Source organism: Mastomys coucha, unplaced genomic scaffold (genome assembly GCF_008632895.1).
Source record: "Mastomys coucha isolate ucsf_1 unplaced genomic scaffold, UCSF_Mcou_1 pScaffold5, whole genome shotgun sequence".
NCBI classification, from domain to species: domain Eukaryota; kingdom Metazoa; phylum Chordata; class Mammalia; order Rodentia; family Muridae; genus Mastomys; species Mastomys coucha.
The window spans coordinates 104,643,334-104,662,553 of NW_022196911.1; the positions used below are offsets into that span (position 1 = coordinate 104,643,334).

The 19,220-nt window shown below is 39.6% G+C and overlaps 1 protein-coding gene across 15 annotated transcripts in view; it reads left to right on the plus strand.

The window, feature by feature from the left end:
• Nucleotides 1-1,174: 1,174 nt before the first annotated feature.
• The window catches only part of Cep112 (centrosomal protein 112), a 507,666-nt gene continuing 489,620 nt past the window's right edge, over nucleotides 1,175-19,220 (plus strand). For 9 of the 15 annotated variants that reach the window (XR_004113083.1, XR_004113081.1, XR_004113080.1 and 6 more), the window contains exons 1-4: nucleotides 1,199-1,300; nucleotides 9,687-9,800; nucleotides 13,308-13,498; nucleotides 16,435-16,607. Coding sequence is in view for 9 of the 15 variants with exons in the window: in XM_031350520.1 (XP_031206380.1) it covers nucleotides 9,695-9,800; nucleotides 13,308-13,498; nucleotides 16,435-16,607 (470 nt within the window). In the remaining 6 variants the exon portion in view is untranslated. The other 6 variants (XM_031350526.1, XM_031350519.1, XM_031350518.1 and 3 more) reach the window with 6 other exon arrangements.

Below are 19,220 nucleotides of genomic sequence, written 5' to 3' on the forward strand. Positions count from 1 at the left end.
TTTGGAAACCAAATATTCTTGGAAGCATTCTGCATTCTTTCTTCTGTAGTACAAATTGCCTCTGTAACAATGAACAACTGCTGTCTCTTCCAGGGAGGTGGATTCCAAAGTGCACCTTGAAAGAATGTGGTCTCCTTCTGGAAGCTGAAAACAATTAATTGCAAACAAGCTACTCCTCTACTTTCCTTATGTAAACTTGAAAAGATACTTCAAGCAGTGCTTCTGTGAGGCTTGGCACCATTCTGAGTGCATCGCAAAGATTCTGCAGAAGGGATTCTGTTGTGAACGTAGGTGAAAAGCAGTGGCACACAGAATTTCATTGAAGGGAGTGTTTTTACAATTTAAATTTTGTTTCTGTTCGTATTTTAAATCACCCAGTTCAGAGCTTCCAGAAATGTAAAAGGTCAAAGAACACCACTACACAGCAATGTAGACTGCCCCAAGGTCCACCAGACTTCCTGGGAAGCGCAAAAATACATTTTCTCTCCTACTTAATGGTGTACTATTCTGTACAGAGTGGTAAACAGAACGCTTTTTAATTTCAGTTCAGGATCTTGCAGGGTTATTTCAGTTCAGGACCTTGCAGGGTTATTGTTTTCAGACTTATGATGGTTCTAAATAACAAATGAAATTAACCTGCTCCTTGTCCTGAATAATTCACCTCTGGAATGTGAGCTAACAAATACCTGCTTCCGACTTACTCAACGGGGCCGCGGGGGGCGGGGGGGGGTGATGTCTGTTTAAACGACAGGCTTTCCTGCCAATTATTGTCCAGTAGTTCCATCACTTTTGAGTTTCTCTTGTTCTTTCTCCTCCGTCTTTAAAGTGCTCACAAGCTACTGAGTAAGAAGCCGGGAAGATGCAGTATCCACTGTATAGTCCAGGGAATCACAGAAGATTAAGCCTGGAAACTAACCGCTATGGGCAGGATAGGCTAAAATCAGGAGCTCGGCGCCTGCGCAGTAGGCTAGACAGTTAACCATAGCAACGGAGCTGCTGGCTGGGGTCATTTCCCGGAGGGTGGGGAATAGTGAGGAGGGAAGTCTCCGCCCCTAGCATGCGAACGGCCCGAAGGGCGGAAATTCCCGCCCCCTCGGACTTGAGGGGCAATGATGGACGTAACCCGGAGCGTCGCCTTGGCAACAGCGTTGACTGCCAGCCGCAGCTCGAGGGGGCGGGACAGGCGAGTTTGCTAGTCCCGCCCCCAGTTTGCTGGACGGCCCGCAAGGATTTGAAACCGTTTGGCTGTGGCGGCGGGGCGTCGGCTGCCGAGTGGACGGCTTGCTTGTTGGGGCACCAGGTTCTCTCTCTCTCTCTCTTGTTACTCCCGTCACTAATCCCCTCCCGCCTCCCATTCCCAGGTTCTGAGTGGAATTTTGCGCAGGATGGAGGAGCCCCCGCGCGTGCGGGTTGGCCCGGGGAGGGGCGTCGCCCGCAGGCCCCGGACCCGCGCTTGCGGCCTGTGTGGCGCGCGCCCCGGCCGGGTCAGCAGCCGAGCGGTGGCCAGGGAAAGTTCTCAGGAAAGTTTGGGCAGGCGGCATGGCGGGACCCAGAGCCCTGAGGTAGGGGCTTGCGATTGTGAGAAGAGGTCTGTATCCTGGAGCAGGTAGGAGAGCGGCCCGGGCCTGGGTGGGCCACGCAGGCGCCGCTCCCGGTGCCCCCACGGGCAGAGTGGGGAAGTGACCGCCGGGGACCGGACTGCTGCAGTTCTTAGGTCCCCAGTCAAAGGAGGAGAATCATACTGCAGGCCGGCTGAGTCCTGATGAACCGTGAGCTTGCAAGGACCCAGCCTGGAGTCCCTGCTCTTAGGGGAGACACACGGTGTTTGTAGTGATCCAGAGAACAAGTGACTAGGACAGCTGACAGGGTCTCACTGTGTAGACCTGGCTGGCCTGGAATTGACAGAGATCCACCTGCCTCTGCCTCCTGAATACCTCCCCTCCCCCCCCACATCTCCATCAGTGTGATGGTATTTTTATGAGTTGTCTTTACTATTTAAAGATAAGTGAAAGTAAGATAGAAAGGGCAATCAAAGTGCCAGTGAACCCCATTACACAGTGACCACCTCCCCAGTGCCCAGGAAGGCAGAGAGGAGGATAATTTGCGCAGTGTTCAGGTCCAGCTGATTGCTTAGTGGATTTGGGTCAGGTCCTTCACGCTGTTAAGCCCCAGCTTCAAGCCTGTAAAGGACAATGGATATTGTTCCTATCAAGTTAGGTGCATTTGAGGTCATGTCGGGATACAGTTATGACTCCCATAGCTGTGCCCAAATGTGTAACCCGCAAACATCGTGCCTGGGTAACCGCTGTTGATTTGTTGGCATTTCAAGGCTTCTGTGTTACTCTTCACAATATACCCAAAAATATAATTTGATGGAATAAAAGGCATTTTACACAACTTTCAGGAATATATTGCGCTTGGCAAGGTGCATGCTATGCATATGAAGTGTGCTCTTGGCTTAGTTGTGTCTCTTTTTTTAAGGTTGTTAATATTGGTGGCTTGCTTGTGTTTTGCTGACTTCTATGGCAGCCAAACACCCTGAGAAGGTCTTAGCCCACTTCATAGCTGATCACAAAGAAACAGATTTTTTTATTTTATTTTATTTATTTTTATTTTTATTTTTTATTTTTTGGTTTTTTGATACAGGGTTTCTCTGTATAGCCCTGGCTGTCCTGGAACTCACTTTGTAGACCAGGCTGGCCTCAAACTCAGAAATCTGCCTGCCTCTGTCTCCCAAGTGCTGGGATTAAAGGCATGCACCACCACTGCCTGGCTGAAACAGTTTTTTTGTTTTTTGTTTTTTTTTTTTTTTTGGTGAGACTAATGAATTAAATAAAAGATAGTATAAATACAGAATATAAATAAAAGAGCCACCCAACTTCTTTTATTCCTTCTGAGGAATTCCTTTTTATTCCTTTTGTATACGTAATAGTCATGTTGTAGTTGGTATCAGTGAAAGGCATACTATGAGTAATTTAATCCTAAACCAAAATAGAGCTTTACTTATTTTTCAGTTTTGTTTTTTAAAACTTTTTGAGACATGGTCTTTCCCTGTAGCTATGCCTAGACTTGATTTTGTTTTTGCTTGTCCTGATAGCAACTCAGATAGCCTTTTTGCTATTCGAATTACTTTTTTTGTTAAGTTGGAGATATTGCTGATTTACATGTAAACGGCTAAGTGGTCAGATATAATGGCCGTAAGAGCTAGGGATTTCAGAATTTTAATCTGGGATTTGTGTAATTATGGTTTTGGTGAGTCACTTAACTGCTGAATTTTAGTCTCCTCTAATATCAACACTAACATTTCCACAAAGGTCAAAGGATTTATTGAGAATTAGTGATTATAAGGAATCTTTTTGCTTTGGCCACAGCAAACAACAGGCTTAGGCAGAAATCTGAGTACCAGGGCATGGTGTACAAGCTGGAGGTACATCAGGGCAGAGCTGTGCTTAAAGCTTTGAATCTAGCAGTTTCCATTGGTTTATTTATCCATTTGAATAGTTGTTTTCAACTTTATTTTCTAATATCCAGTATGCTAGCATACTGTGTTTTATGTAATATCATACTGTAATTTTACCAAGTACATAACTGAATATATTACAGGATTTTAAAATGAGACAAACACAATGCCTTCAAACTTCTCAACTACTCATAAAATTAATTTAAATAAAGTTACTTGATTTAGTTTTTAAAAAATTAGTTAACTCATTAATTTAGTTTTTTATGTAGTGCTGAGAATTGAGATCAGTGCCTCATATATGCTAGGTAAGTACTCTACCCCCAGAGCTGCTTCCCCAACCCTGAATAAAGTTTAGTTTAACCATGTCTTAAAACTGAAAAATATTCCTTCCTCTGATACACAGAAAGTGGGATGACCATTTTTGGCAAATGGAATTAGGAGCATGTAATATTCCTGTTCTGTAAGACTTATTTGGTGTTCAGAATGAAAGCATTCAAAACCAGTCATTTGGGGCTGGGGAGATGGCTCCGTCTGCAAAGTGCCTGCTGTTCAAGCATGATGACTTGGGTTTGAATCCCCAGCTCTCAAGTAGAAGCTGGATGTGCTAGTGTGGATCTGTAATGCTAGTGACAGATAGATTTCTGGTTCTCATTGGCCAGATGGCCTAGCTGAGTTCATGAGCTCCAGGTTTAGTGAGAGGCCCTGACCAAAAATTAATGTGGATTGAGATCAAGGAACACATGCAAAATTCCACATGGATACGAAAACCCACATAAACTTTTATGACCCCCCAAACAATTTGTCACAAAGGTAATTAGATGCCCTCTTCTGGTGGGTCTGAAGACAGCTACAGTGTACTTATTTATAATAATAATAAATCTTTGGGTTGGAGCGAGCAGGGACTGAGTGAGCAGGGCCAACCAGAGCGAGCAGGGTTGACCAGAGTGAGCAGAGGTCCCTAAAAAGTCAATTCCCAACAACCAGATGAAGGCTCACAACTATCTGTACAGCTACAGTGTGTATACGTATATATGAAATAAATAAATAAATCTTTTAAAAAAACCCAAAAGGCAATTAGTCATTCAAAAGTTGAACATTAATCTGTTTACCCAGCAATCAATTCTTTGGCCTTAACATACTTGATAATATGAGATGTGCTTAACTAAAGTTTAAGTCACTACCTCTGCTTTCCAAGAGTCACCCCCAGATGCAGAAAATATGTAAATGATAGACAAATGTATGGTAAATGCAGAGACACAGATGTGAGCATTTTACAGTCAGAAGAGAGCAACAGTTAGCTGAGGTTAAGTAGAGCAGCTACACTCAGCAATGACATTTTATCTGTCTCAGGTCTATAAAGACCCTTGCATCAGGAGCAGAATCAGGTAAGGGCTTGGAGTGTTTGAAGAATGGTTAGAAGACTGTAGTGACAACGGGGAGATAAAGTGTCAATCGGTGGGTTTGTTTGGTCAGGCAGAGTAGCTGTGGTAAGGGGTAGGCCTAAATGGGAAGACACCCGGCACAGCAAACACAAGGTTTGCAAAGTATCTTGTAGGCAATAGAGAGAGTTTGAAAAAGTTAGGACAAGCTTCACTTTTTTCTCAGGTAGTGACAAGGTGGCATGGGGTCATTGTAGTAGTACAAGTTAGTGATGTTCAGGGTTTTATCTGATATAGTACAGAGAGAATAGAGAAGTCGGACCTCCATGTGTTTGTCCCTGAACTTAGTTGTTTTACAGAGAGTTTAGATAGTGGAAACCTTGACATCTCTACTAAGGAAAGTGAATTAGATTGTTGATACCACCAAGCATATAGGGACAATTGTGGAGTTTTCTTTGGGATATGTACGACTTCATAACAAACAGGACATTATGGAATAAATAGGTCCAGGAAGCTGTTGAAAATATGGGTTGGAATTGGAAGGAGAGAGTAGAGTTAGCAATACAATGAAAGGGTGAATGGCATAAGGAAACAACCTACAGTTCCAGGGCTGGTTGTGATTGTCCAGAGAGAAGGGGAAAAGACAGATTAAAAGGAGGCTGAGAAATGGCCAAGGCAGAATCTGGACTTAGTGTTGGCTGGAGAAAGGAGCCATTGAGAGATGGAAAAGAAATGACCCCAGCGCAGGAGGGAATGAGCCATTGAAGTCAAAGATGTCTGATACCACCCCGGCAGAAGACAGCTGTTTGGATTTAACAAGTAGTGGAGCATAGGGGAACTCTGAAAAGGTTTAGTACATGATAGAGCTGAAGGAGTAGCTCCCAGGGAGAATGAAGCTGAGCAGCAGAGTACCAGCAGACTGGAAAATGGAAGGCTAGGGTGAGAGCTGGCACGGAGGGGAAGGAGGCACGGAGGGGAAGGAGGCACGGAGGGGAAGGAGGCACGGAGGGGAAGGAGCCAGTGGAGTTAAAGAAAGTGAAATAGGGAGGAGGTAGTGAGTGATGATAAATGAGAGGAGGAGCTACCATCTTAGCAAGAAGAGTTCCTGCTGCTTGGGCTGTAGGAAAGGAGGTATGGTATTTTTGTAAGGATGTGTCCTTTCAGAGAGGTGGGAGGAGAACCATCTTACTAGGGCTCTTATCATTTATATTTTATTAACTAAGTTTTTTCCCCCTTAAACTGAGAGAAGAGTTGCTGTTTGTTAGGGGACTTTAAGATGTGTGTTAAGTTTTAAAAGCTGCATTGTGGACTGAGAAAAAGTAAACTCTTCAAAGTTCCCATAAGTGTGCATGAAAGCTACCTAACTCAAAGGCACTACCATCTTTCTTCTGTTGCTCCTTGGTTAGGGAGTTACAGAGTGACTGGGTAATCAGGGCTTTCAGTATTGCTAAGTGAAAAGAAGAGCTCTAAGGGAGCGAGGTGGTGGTGGGGGGGGAGGGATTGAGGAAGGCGGGGTGGGGTGGGGTGGGGGGGGGAAGGGAAGTACCAGTGACCACTTGGGGATAAGGTGCTAATATCAGATGGAGGTGCTTGTAATGGGAGTGGAAAGCAAGTGGTGTAATCAGGTGATTGGGGGCTCCAAAGAGGGTGATTTTGCAGGTTGAAGTTGGAGGAACACTAGTTGGGAAGTGGCAGCAAGGATCTCAGCCAGGGTTTTCCCTCCTAAGCAGTATTGTGTGGAAAACATAAAAGATTGGAAGAGCACATACGTATGTGCAATAGTGAGACCATAGTTCCCACTCATGAACTATGAAGGAGTAGGGTGAATCGGTGAAAGACAGGCCACATGGCCTCAGAAGCTACTGGTGATAAACTGTACACTCTTTGATAAACACTAGAAAATGGTTTTGTAGGGAATGGTTAAGCTGTAGAACAAGATAGCTTTTAAGGCAGAGTAGAATTTTTCCCCAGTGTATAGTTTATAAATTAAATATGTGGCAAATTGGGTGATATATATTATGTAAATATAGCCTTAGTTCACATTTTAAATGGACATATTGATTATGGTTTTTTTTCCTTTTTCTTCAGTTTCATGGTTTGAACTGATGCACACAACATGCTCATGGACACACACACACACACATACACACACACACATGCGCATTTAATTTTCTTGATGTTTTGTAGATTGAACCTAGGCTTCAGATATGCTAGACAAGCACTGTATTCTCTAAACCTTTTTACTTGTTATCTGTATAAAATTTCCAGGCTTGCCTTGAGGCCACACTGTAACCCAGGCAGGCATTGAATATTCATTCTGAGTAATGGTGTTACATGCTTGTGTGGCAGGTAAGGGTTGGATGTGTTTGTCTGTGTGCATGTGCAAGTGTCTAAGTGTGTGAGTGTGCTCATATGTGGAGGCCATTTCTCATCCTCTTTTTACCTTACCTTTTGAGAAAGGGCCTTTCACTGAACCTGGTGCTCATCTATTGGGTAGGCTGGGCGGCCTGTCAGTTCCAGGAACCCACCTGTCTCTTCCTCTATTGCAGGAGGATTATAGACACATATGACCATGCCTGGATATTCTATGTGAGTGATTCAAACTCAAGTCCCCATGCTTAAGCAGTAAGCTCTTTAGTAACTGAGCCATCTTACCATCTTCTGGCTATATCTTAACATAAGATATTTTGTTTCTGCTGTTGTCAGTTTTACCTCAATTATATATTTAGTATATACAAAGAATATTTTTAGAAGTTTAAGGGGAATTAAAGAATTTTAAGATTTTGGTATACAATTCAGTGAATTTTTATAGTACAGATATCTCATCTCTTCTACAGTTTGTGTTCAGAACAGTTAGTTAAACACCCTAGTGGTCTTTTTTTTTGGTATTCATTTCTCTCTATTCAAACTGTCCTTCACTAATGACCTCTGTGAACCATTGACTCTTCTCACTGCTGAAGGTTTTTCCTTCCCTAGGGCCTCATATCATAGCAACAGGCTTGGTACACAAGTGTTTCCATCACTGGATTTTATTCATGTTTGTGTATCAGTATTCATTCTTGGTTGCTGTGTTAGTATCCATGATTATACTACAATTTACGGGCTATTTCCATGGTTGATTTTTCTAAGAAGTCACTCTACGCACCACATCTGCACTTTTTTGTGTGAATATAGATTTTGCATTTCATTTGAGATTTCTTTGGCCATATGGTAGGTGCATGACTAGCTTTGAAAGACACTGGCAAGTTCTTTCTGGAATGTTCCTGTCATTTCACACTCTGGCCAGCACTACATGACAGTTCTGTGCTCTCCATCCTTACCAGCACTTTGCATTGCTTCCCTGAATTTTGGCTGTCCTCATGTGGTTGGGGTGTTGTAGTGTGGTTTTGGTTGAACATAGTTTTATGTTCATAAATTATCATTATTTGTATTTCTTCTTTGGTGAAGAGATAGACGTAAAATATAATGTGAACTGACACATAGAAGTTGGACATGTTTGAGGGTTCAGAACTGTATTTAAAATCATGTATACAATCTGCAGTGACCTCAGGATAGTTGGTGTAACCATCACTTCTGGCACTTCAGATTTATCTATTTTCACCCTCTTTACTCTTTCTTTTAAAATATACAACTGATTGCTGCCAGAAGGATGATCCTTGTCCGTATTTTTATTGGATGTTCTTATTCTTATAGCTAAGTGGTGAGTTACTCATATTTTCTATATTAATACTAATTTTTTTCTGTGCTGGATGTTGAACCCAGGATCTCACAGCACACGTCACTGAATCACAGCCCTACATACTTCTCTAGCCACTCATGTGCTATTGATTGAAGTTATTTATTTCTTTATTTTTTTTATTTTAGTATAGAATAGAGTTTATTCAGGGCATGGGGAAGGAAGTTATGAGGGCAATAGAGGCAGAGAGAGAGAGAGGGAGAGAGAGAGAGAGGGAGAGAGAGAGAGAGGGAGAGAGAAGAGAGAGAGAGAGAGGGAGAGAGGGAGAGAGGGAGAGAGGGAGAGAGGGAGAGAGGGAGAGAGAAGAGAAGTAGAGAAGTAGAGGGTGGCCATGAGTACATGGGGAGAGGGGGAAGGAAAGGGAAGAGCAAGAGAGAGCAAGAGAGCGCAGTTGTTATGAATTCAGGATTTGCAAGCATTTCCACCCAGTCTCTACTTGATTTTCTCAGTGTCTTAGTAGAGTCCTCACAGATCAAAGCCTGCAGGACTTTCTTTTCTTTTTGGTGTGTGGTGTGTGTATGTAGTGAAGTTCAATATTGGGCTACAGTTTTTTATTTTGTAGATAATTCTATTTTTGCCTTAATAAAGTCATGGGGATCTTTTTCTTTATTTTCAGTTTTTAGAGTTTACACTGCGGTCCACTGTTAATTTGGAGTTAATTTACACATACAGTATGGCATTATTGTTATAGCATTGGTTGTTATACAAATTGGCATTTTTCTTTGACTGTGCCTTTGTTGAAATTCAGGGGTCCGTATTTGAATTGATCAATTTTGTGCTCTCTGTTCTGTTTGCATGGTCTATTTGGTCTCGAGGCAGTACCATGTCTTGACTACTATAACATATCTTAAAACAAGATTAGATGAGTCCTCCAACTTTTTGCTTCTTCAAAATTGTTCCTGCTATTCTGCTCCTATTACGTTTTCATATATTTTAGAATTAGCATGTCTGTATTTACAACAGATGAGCCTGAATTTTTGAATTCATTGTATAATAGTCATTTTAAGGAGGACTGGTATTTAATTAACAAGCTTTCTTTAATGTATTTTAATCATAGTTTCATGGCTTTCCTCATACAGATACTTGATGCTTAATTTTAACTCTTTCACAGACAGGATTATGGAAACAGGAAGTGAAGAAGAAAAATGGGAGAAGCTTGATGCAGAGTTTGATCACTTTGTGGTAGATATGAAGCCCTTTGTTCTAAAATTACCCCACCGATCAGGTAAGATTGCTTTGTTTGAAATTTGTCTGAAACTATACTCTACTTGTTTTTGAGATATTCTTGTTATGTAGCCCTGACTGGATTGGTGTTCACTATGTAGCCCAGGATAACCTCCAACATGTGGCAATCTAACTGCCCCAACCTTCCCAGTACTTGGATTATAGGAATGTGCCAGCATATCTAACTGAAATTAAATTCTTAAAATTAAAAATAATATTATTTTATCTGACCAGTTATTAATTGTTTTATATTTGCTATGACAAAATACCTGTCAGATGCAAATTAAGAACTTGTGGCTCACAGTGTGAGGGTAGGGCTTGTCAGGCTAGGAGGACATGCTGGCTCACAGTCTGAGGATAGGGCTTGTCAGGCTAGGAGGACATGTTGGCAGGGCCTTGAGCCAGCTGGTCACACTGACCGCTGTCAGTGGCTGCTGCCCGCTCAGCCTGCCTTTCCCTTCTCTTCTGTCCTGGTCCTCTAGCCCCTGGAGTAGTGCTGCCCACCCATAGCGTGGGTCTTCCTCAGTTAAATCATCCTGGAAACACCCTCATAAATTCACCCAGAAATATGTTTCCATGGTGATTCTCAGTCTATTCAATCAGGATTAACTGTTATATAAGTGAACTGTCAAAATGGAACTAAAGTTGAAATTCCCTTTTACAAAAGTTCAGTAATTCTAGTTTTTACCACTGATGTAGGATTGTTTACTTTGAGCTGTTCCAGCATCAAGAAAACTTGAGTGCCAGTGTCCTCTAAGCTTTGGCTTTACTTTATTGTGATGCCACATCATGTGTCCTGAGGTAAAGCATGGGATCGTAAAGTTAAGGACTTCTGCTTCTTCACTGTCTTCTTCCTCCTCCTCTGGAAATGATATCCATTTCATGAAGAGGCCACTGTTGACCTCTGCCTCGGATTGATTAGCTGATACAATCAGACCTCTGCCTCTGATTGATTAACTGATACTATCAACTACAAATGACTTTTGTTGTGGTCATACTTCTCATTTATGTCCTATTATCCCTATTTTTGGAATGAGAGTCTTTGTTTCACAATTGTCATTTACAGATATTTAAGGCATCAAAGGGCAGTTTCATAGGATATAGGGGTCTAAGGTGATCTCTAAGCTGTGGGGGTCATATTGACTGTAAGGGAAATTCAGATTTGGTAGGTGTTGAGGAGGGAATGTGGAGTAGGGCCAAGAAGCTATGGCTTTTATTTCTTCTAAGTTCTCATTTCCATGAGATATCTGAGTGGACTGATGTCCAAAGCAAGGCGTTGACTTAATACTGTGGACTTATCACAAGGAGCTGCCTTGAGAGACGTTGTGATCCAGAAGTGATGCCGTGTGCTCAGTCAGTGTTCTGGAGCAGGCCGCCTTCTCTGGCTTCCCTTGAGCTGCCTGCTGCTTCTTTCCCTACCTTGTCGGTCCTCAGCCTTTCCTTTCTTCTGTTGCTCTTCCCACGCATGGCTTCAAGTTCCTTCAAATGGGCTGACCAAGGTGACTTCAAATAGTATACATCTATGTAATACATAATACATTATGTAATAGTATCATGATACATCAATGTTACATCCTCTTCTGATAGTCACTACTTTTTAAAAATTACCACAAATTAATTGCACAAAATAATGAGTTTCATGTTGACAGTCTCATTCCTGCTATGACCGTTGTACTTGCTTTCCTTACGGCTCTTCCCTTTATTTTCTTCCCTTGCCTCCCCTCCCTACTTCTGCTCTTCCTGTTCCCTTCCCAGTTCCATGTCATCTTCTTTTTAAGTCTAGATTTTGTGGATGAGAGAAAATAGTGATATTTGTCTTTCTGAATCTGGTTTGTTTTGCTCAACATAGTGGTAATAATCTGTACTTTACTTCATCTCCTATAGATGAGATGATTTTGTTTTTATGTCTTAATAAAATCATACTGCATATATATAACACATTTTTAAAATTCATTTTCTCACTGATGGATGCCTACTTTGATTCCATAACTTTATAATTACTACTTTTTACTTTTTTTTGGTCTTGGACTTGCCAATTAAGAAATTTTATATTAGAATTTCCCATTATAAATGTATCTTAAATCAAACCATTCTCATATTTTGCCTTCATTTAAAAATAGATTTTAGGTATGTAGAGTTGCTTAAACATAACCTTAGGTTTTAACACATTGTCTATATGTAACATTCATGACTCTCTTTTACAACTTCATAATGAACATGGAGGAACTCATAGCCTATTTAAGAACTAGAAATGTGTACCAGCTCATCTAGTCTTACAGCTAAATCTGACAGTGGGCTTGTCTTATCATTTTAAATAGAGAACCAAGCTCTCCCTTAATGAAAGTGTACCATAGTGTGTTCATTGAATATAATGAAGATGCCAGTTTGGTATAAGACATGAAGAAAACCCATATTTTCCAACTATTTGCTCAAGCTTATAAGTTCCACTTCTGCATTTTCTTTTTGTATAAAGTACACTGAATATTCATAAAGTTTGTTTGGTGATCATTTAATTTTCAAAGCAAAAAACCATACTTTTAGAAAAAGGCCTACCCCTCATACCTGTGGTGAGATTACAAAGTGGTGAATCCAGCCTTAGTGGTTTTTTTTTTTAAAGACAAAACAATAAATGAACATGACCTTTATAAGCCAGAAGATTAGTGATTTGTATAATATATATAATCCACAAATTGAGTTAGACTGATAAAAATATCAGAGTAGTGTTCATGAGAGTTAACAAATCCTGTGTTACAGCAAGATAATACACTCAGTGGGTCATTATATGTGGATTAAACTGCTACATTTCTAGGTAGGTTTTTTAAAAGGATAATTATTTCATGAAATTACACATAAATAGTACTCAATTATTTTAGAGATAGTAAAAGAAAATCTTAAATCAGCTACAAATCCCTTGAAATTACTGGCTTTGATAGATAAAATGTTTGGATTTAATTTTGGAGATAATATGTACTGCTTGGTAGTCAGAGGCTGTACTTTATTTTTGAATGTTTGTATAGTTAGAAGTTAGGAAGTAATTTTATTGATGCAAAATTACAACAAAACTTTACCTAAAAGCATGTTTGATAGTATTTAGAGATTTTTTTTTTTTACTAACTTTCAAAGATAGATTACAGGAGTCTTATTTTTATGAAAATACATGTTCATATTTGTGTTGCCCAACTGCAAGTAACTAATAAAGTTAAACTCTAGGCTAGCAGTATATGGTCTGTTTTCCAGCCCACACCCATTTGTTGTTGTTGTAAAGTTTTGTTGAAATATAGCTGTTTGCTTGTATATATGGTTTACTAATGCTTTCTTGGTAAGGTGACTAGAATAAGCTAAGCCAAAAGTTCCATGGTCTAGAAAGCTTGAAGCATTTATAGTTGGGCCCTTTACAGAAGTTGGCTGATCCCTGCTCTAGATTGCAGTAGGTACTTAAATATGCCTTTATAATTTAATGTATTATCATTGGAACATTAGGTTTCACATAGTTCTTATGTACTTACAGAACGGCAGAGGTGTGCTCTTTGGATCAGAAAGCTGTGTGAGCCCTCAGGAACAGGTGCAGGACTCATGGGTAGGAAGAATCGAAACCTGTATGCAAAGCTGTTACTGCATATGCTTAGACGAGGGATACTCGAAGGCCCTTTTACACACCGCCCTGAGCCAGGGACACTGAAAGCATTGCCGTCATACATGGTAGGTACCAACGGCCACAGTAGTTTTCATTTCTTTAAAAGTGAGTGTGATTTATCATCCCTTTGGGGATGGTAGTAATATTGAGATTTATGTACTGTATAATAAGTAAGTTAAAACTTTTCTTCTCATTCATTTCTTCTCATTTTCACTAGAAACATTCTGTTATATTTTATGCACTTATATTTCATTATATAAAAACAAATTTTAAAACTGACCTTAATTACTTACTAATTTTCAAATTTAACTTAATATATTATATACTTCAGTAATTTCTAGCTTATTAATTCTTTCATATATTATTTAACATATCAGTTTAATGGCTTTTAGAAGTTCCTTTCTAGTCTGTTGAAACAATAAATTACAATTTAAAAGTGGTTTTCTATTGTTGTTTTATTTATTATCTTCTTTGTTACAAGGCACTTATTTTATAGCTGATTGATGAATTGTCTGTCTTGCTCCTTGTAAACATAAATTTGTCTTTTTACTTGACTATGATATATGCCTAACTGTAGTTGAATACACACACATACACACATACACACATATAAAGTTCATATAAATATATATACATATATATATGTATATATATATGTACATAATAAGTAAGTTAAATATATTAACTTATATATTAAATATATATGTATATATTTAATATATATATGTATATAACATTAAATATATATATGTATATATATATATTTATATGAACTTCAAAATTATTATATAGAATTTGTCTACATTTAAGAGTTTACTAAAGAAAGTCTAGTGGCATGGCATGCTGCACACCAGAGGGTAATTCCTGTTGTTGGTGGCAGAATGCAAAAGCCTTTAATGCTAGTATCTGTTGTAAAAGGAGTAACATACATTTTGCTTATGCCAAGATCACCAGTTATGGAGAAAATAATTAGTTGACTCTATGTATTTGATTAGACATTAGAATGAATACACTACTCTCCCTATTATCTGTGAAGCTTTTACCTCCCCCCCACCGTGAGGTTCCCAAAATAGCAGATAGAATGGAATAGTTTGTATTGTACTGTACTAATAGCTAAGACAGCTACCAAATGCCTATGAGTAGGTATTACCTTAGTCAGGGTTTCTATTGCTGTGATAAAACACTATGACTGGGGGGTTGGAGAGATGGCTCAGCTGTTAAGAGTACCGACTGTTCTTCGGAAGGTACTGAGTTCAAATCCCAGCAACCACATTGTGGCTCACAACCATCCATAAATAGATCTGACGCCCTCTTCTGGTGTGCCTGAAGACAGCTACTTATACATACTTACATATAATAATAAATAAATCTTTAAAAAAATTAAAAAAAACCACTATGACTGTATGTAACTTGGGGAGGAAAGAGTTTATTTTGCTTACTTTTTCACATCACAGTCTGTCATTGAATAAGGTCAAGGCTGGGACCTAGAGGAGGAGGCGACGGAGGCAATGGAGGTGTGCTGCTTACTGGCTTGCTCCTCATGGCTTGTTCAGTCTGCTTTTTATTTTCATTTATTTTATTTTATGCATATGAGTACACTGTAGCTGTCTTCAGACACATCATAAGAGGGCATTAGATCCTATTTCAGATGGTTGTGAGCCACCATGTGGTTGCTGGGAATTGAACTCAAGACCTGTGGAAGAGCAGCCAGTGCTCTTAACTGCTGAGCCACCTCCATGTCTCCAGCCCTCAGGCTGCTTTCCTGTAGTATCCAGGACCATAGGATGGTATTACCCACAGTGGGCTGGTACTTTCCACATCAATCACCCATCGAGAAAGAGCCCTTCAGGCTGGTCTATGGGCCAGTCTCACTTCCCAACTTACTTTAACTCGAACTTTTATCAAGTCAGCATAGAACTAGCCAGCATAATAGTGTATTTTGTACAAATAGAACTTGCAGGAGATAGTGGAACAGAGATTATGAGAGCTTATTACAACTTAGACTAGCAATCAATTTAAAACTTATTTGTGGAACTTTCCATTTACTGTATCAGACCATGGTGTATTGTAGATAACTCAAACCATGGAAAGAGAAGCAATGTGTAAGCAAGAAAACCATATCTCACTAAAGAAGAAATCATCCGGCCGGGCAGTGGTGGCGCACTCCTTTAATCCCAGCACTTGGGAGGCAGAGGCAGGCGGATTTCTGAGTTCGAGGCTAGCCTGGTCTACAGAGTGAGTTCCAGGACAGCCAGGGCTACACAGAGAAACCCTGTCTTGAAAAACCATAAAAAAAAAAAAAGAAGAAGAAATCATCCTCCATTCTGTTTACAATAAGAGGGTCATGTGTCACTATTTTCTGAAGAGTAGCCCCTTGAAGATTTCTATGTTGACTTAGTTAATTGTTACTCATGTAGAGTTTTCTTCAGGAGCATATTATGCAGCCTTGCTCATTCAAACTAATGGGCTATGTCATTTCAGTGTTTAAAATGAAATATTTTCTGAAGTACATCACATCTCAAAATACGAATATATTGTGTCATATTTTTCCATTCACCATCAGTTTCATAGAGTTGTAGCGAAGGACTTTCTTTTACAGATCATAAGAAGAAGACCTGGAGCTTTGTCTTGGCTTCCCAGGGAGTGAGCAGTGTGCTTGGAACCAAATCCAATGCTTCTGATTTTGTAGTTCCCACCTCACTGAGTGATTATTAATTTTAGTTTTAATTTCTGGCACATCTTAATTGTGGCCACTCCAAATACTGATTTCTTGTATATGTGTGTTCATGTGTGCAGATTAATTGATTGTTACAGGAATAAAAAGACTAGGACATAATTTATTATGCATTGAATGATAAATTTTATATATTTGTCTGTCATTGAATTTAAATTGAATATTTGAGGAGCTTTTGCCAGACTTAAAAATTGATGAAAAATTTAAGTGTTTTCTTTATAGTAGTAACATTTTGTAAGAATGATTTCTCTGATATTTAAAAACCAGTCCATCTATTTTGATGAACCAAATTCCTCACAACCAAAAGATTCAAGCCCAGAGAAGTTACCTGACTGGGTAATGGGTGAGCTGGAGACAGGCAAGCAGAGATTAAATGACTCATGGCAGTGTTCTTCTGGAGAGGACAACACGCTGGTGCTGTCGGCAAGTGATGCTCACAGGTATGTGAAGACAGTATGTCTTAAGTTTTTAAAAACGTACTCTTCTTTGGCAACTGGCTCATATATTGAAGCTTTTTTTCTTTGTAATAATAAGGATTTGGTTTACTTATATTTTCGCTAATGTTGAGTAGATGTTAGGTAGGTAAAAATAACAGGCTTTAAAATTTACTACATAGTTAATATTATGTTACGTTTTATATGTTACACTTTAAGCCATTTAACAGAATATCTGTTCCATCCCTTCCTCCCCCCCCACCCCCCACCCCATGTGTGTGTGTGTGTGTGTGTGTGTGTTTGTGTATTTTGTTGTTTGGGAATTGTGCCTGAGAATCTTTTTTTTTTTTTTTTTTTTTTTTTCAAGACAGGGTTTCTCTGTGTAGCCCTGGCTGTCATGGAACTCACTCTGTAGACCAGGCTGGCCTTGAACTAAGAAATTCGCCTGCCTCTGCCTCCCAAGTGCCGGGATTAAAGGCATGAACCACCACCGCCCAGCATGCCTGAGAATCTTAAGTAACACAACTGTCTTAGGGTTTTACTGCTGTGAACAGACACCATCACCAAAGCAACTCTTATAAGGACAATATTTAATTGAGGCTGGCTTACAGGTTCAGAGGTTCAGTCTATTATCATCAAGGTGGGAGCATGGTAGCATCTAGGCAGGTATGGTACAGGAGGATCTTAGAGTTCTGCATCTTCATCTGAAGGCCGCTAGGAGAAGATTGGCTTCCACACGGCTAGGAAGAGGGTCTCAAAGCCTAACCCCACATCGACACACTTCCTCCAACAAGGCCACACCTCCTAATAGTGCCATGCCCTGGGCCAAGCATGTTCTAACCACCACAACAACTACATATTTTCTTTTAGGATAGCGTTATCAACAAAATGCAACATTCCACACACAGCTACATTGCATCTTTTGTGTAAACACTTCTCCTTCCACAAACCCTTGAGTGGTACTCACTATTTTTACTTAATGAAATAAGAATATAAATGTGACCCATTCAACTGCCTTTTTGGTAGGGTATTAAGCCTATGTAGGATTTTTCATACAAATAAAAATAAACTTCTAAGTTATAAAATGTACCAAAAGACTGTTATTATTGACATGTAATTTTTGGCCTTTGAGAGGGAGAGATTTAAATTTTGGTTTTTATTAAATTTTGATTTTTCCTGTTGACATTGGAGTTTCTTGAAATGTTAAAAATATTGGACAGTGTCAGTTGACATGTACCATATTGTATATTTCACTTCTGCACATTCTCTTGGTAATTTTAATTTTATCAATTTGTGTCTGTTAACAAAGTAGACTTTCTTTTCCACTATAATTTCTTTCATCTATTTTTTATTAAATGTGGAAATGTTATTTGTAATTGGAAGTGCATCCACTGTAGATGTTGTCTGGTTGTGTGTCTTTTAGACTTGAGATATTATGAAGGGGAAGAACAGTTGAACACAATTAAAAAGTCCATGAAATACTTTTACTAGAAAAAGGAAGCAAATGAGAATGGAGAAGCAGTGAAGGAAGAGTAGTGTCTTCACGATTCTTTTTTGGATCTGTCAATATTAGTAATCAGTTTTTTGGTCTTCCTAAAAATGTAAAAACCTGGTAATCTTTTTGTAAGCTAGCCATGGGGTCATATATTATAGATAAGTAGTTATAATTGGTTATTCTGTTACTGTCGTGTGCTGTTATTGAGTTTTACATTTTGTATATATTAGTGAGCATGAACCTTTTTCTTTAAATATACTTTAAAATAAAGTATTTTTCTGTTTTCAGAAAGTGTAGAGAAATGTGTGTGTGTGTATTTATCAAACAATTCAAGAAGGAAAGGGCTGTTATGTGTTTGCAGACGTGCTGGGTTTGGCAGCATAGTCTCTTACCTGTGGCATGCTGAAGTCCTGTGGCTGTGATCCCTGACTTGTTTCAGATGTTCGGGAAAAGTGCACACAGAGTTCTCTTGTCCTGGCCGTGTACCGCTGTGCAGGTGTGAAGAGTGGAATGTGCAGAAGGAGGCATCAGGAGAGGAAAGACTTTAGCAGGCGTCTCGGTGAATGGACATTGCTTCTTTGGACCACAAGATAAATTTTGAGAAAAACACAGTGAAAGTATTCTTTTTAAAAAAGGATTTATTTTTATTTATGTGTGTGTGTCTTTGTTGAATGTATGACATCTGTAGGGTGCCCATGCAGGTGGCCAGAAGAGGATAGATTCCCTGAGCTGTGGTAACTGTCTGTTGTGAGCTTCCCAACCTAGGTGCTGGGATCCAGAGTAGGGGCTTCCGCAAGCAGCAAGAACTCTAAACTGCTGAACTTTGTCTAGCTCCAGTGCAAATAATATCTATGTATCACCCAGTCGCTTGTCCGCAAAATGAAAACATAACAAAATCTACACATTAACAAGTAATCTGTCTTTTGGTCCACTATATTAGCTACCTTTTTCACTGCTGAGACAAAATATTTGATAAAAGCTATTTAAGGAGGGAGTGGCTTGTTCTAGTTCAGTGTGAGGGGATATAGTTTGTCATTGCAGGGCAGGCATGTAAGCCGGAACATGAGGTGTCTGGTCACATTATGTGTGTGGTCAATTTTCTTTTTTTTTTTTTTTCATGGTCA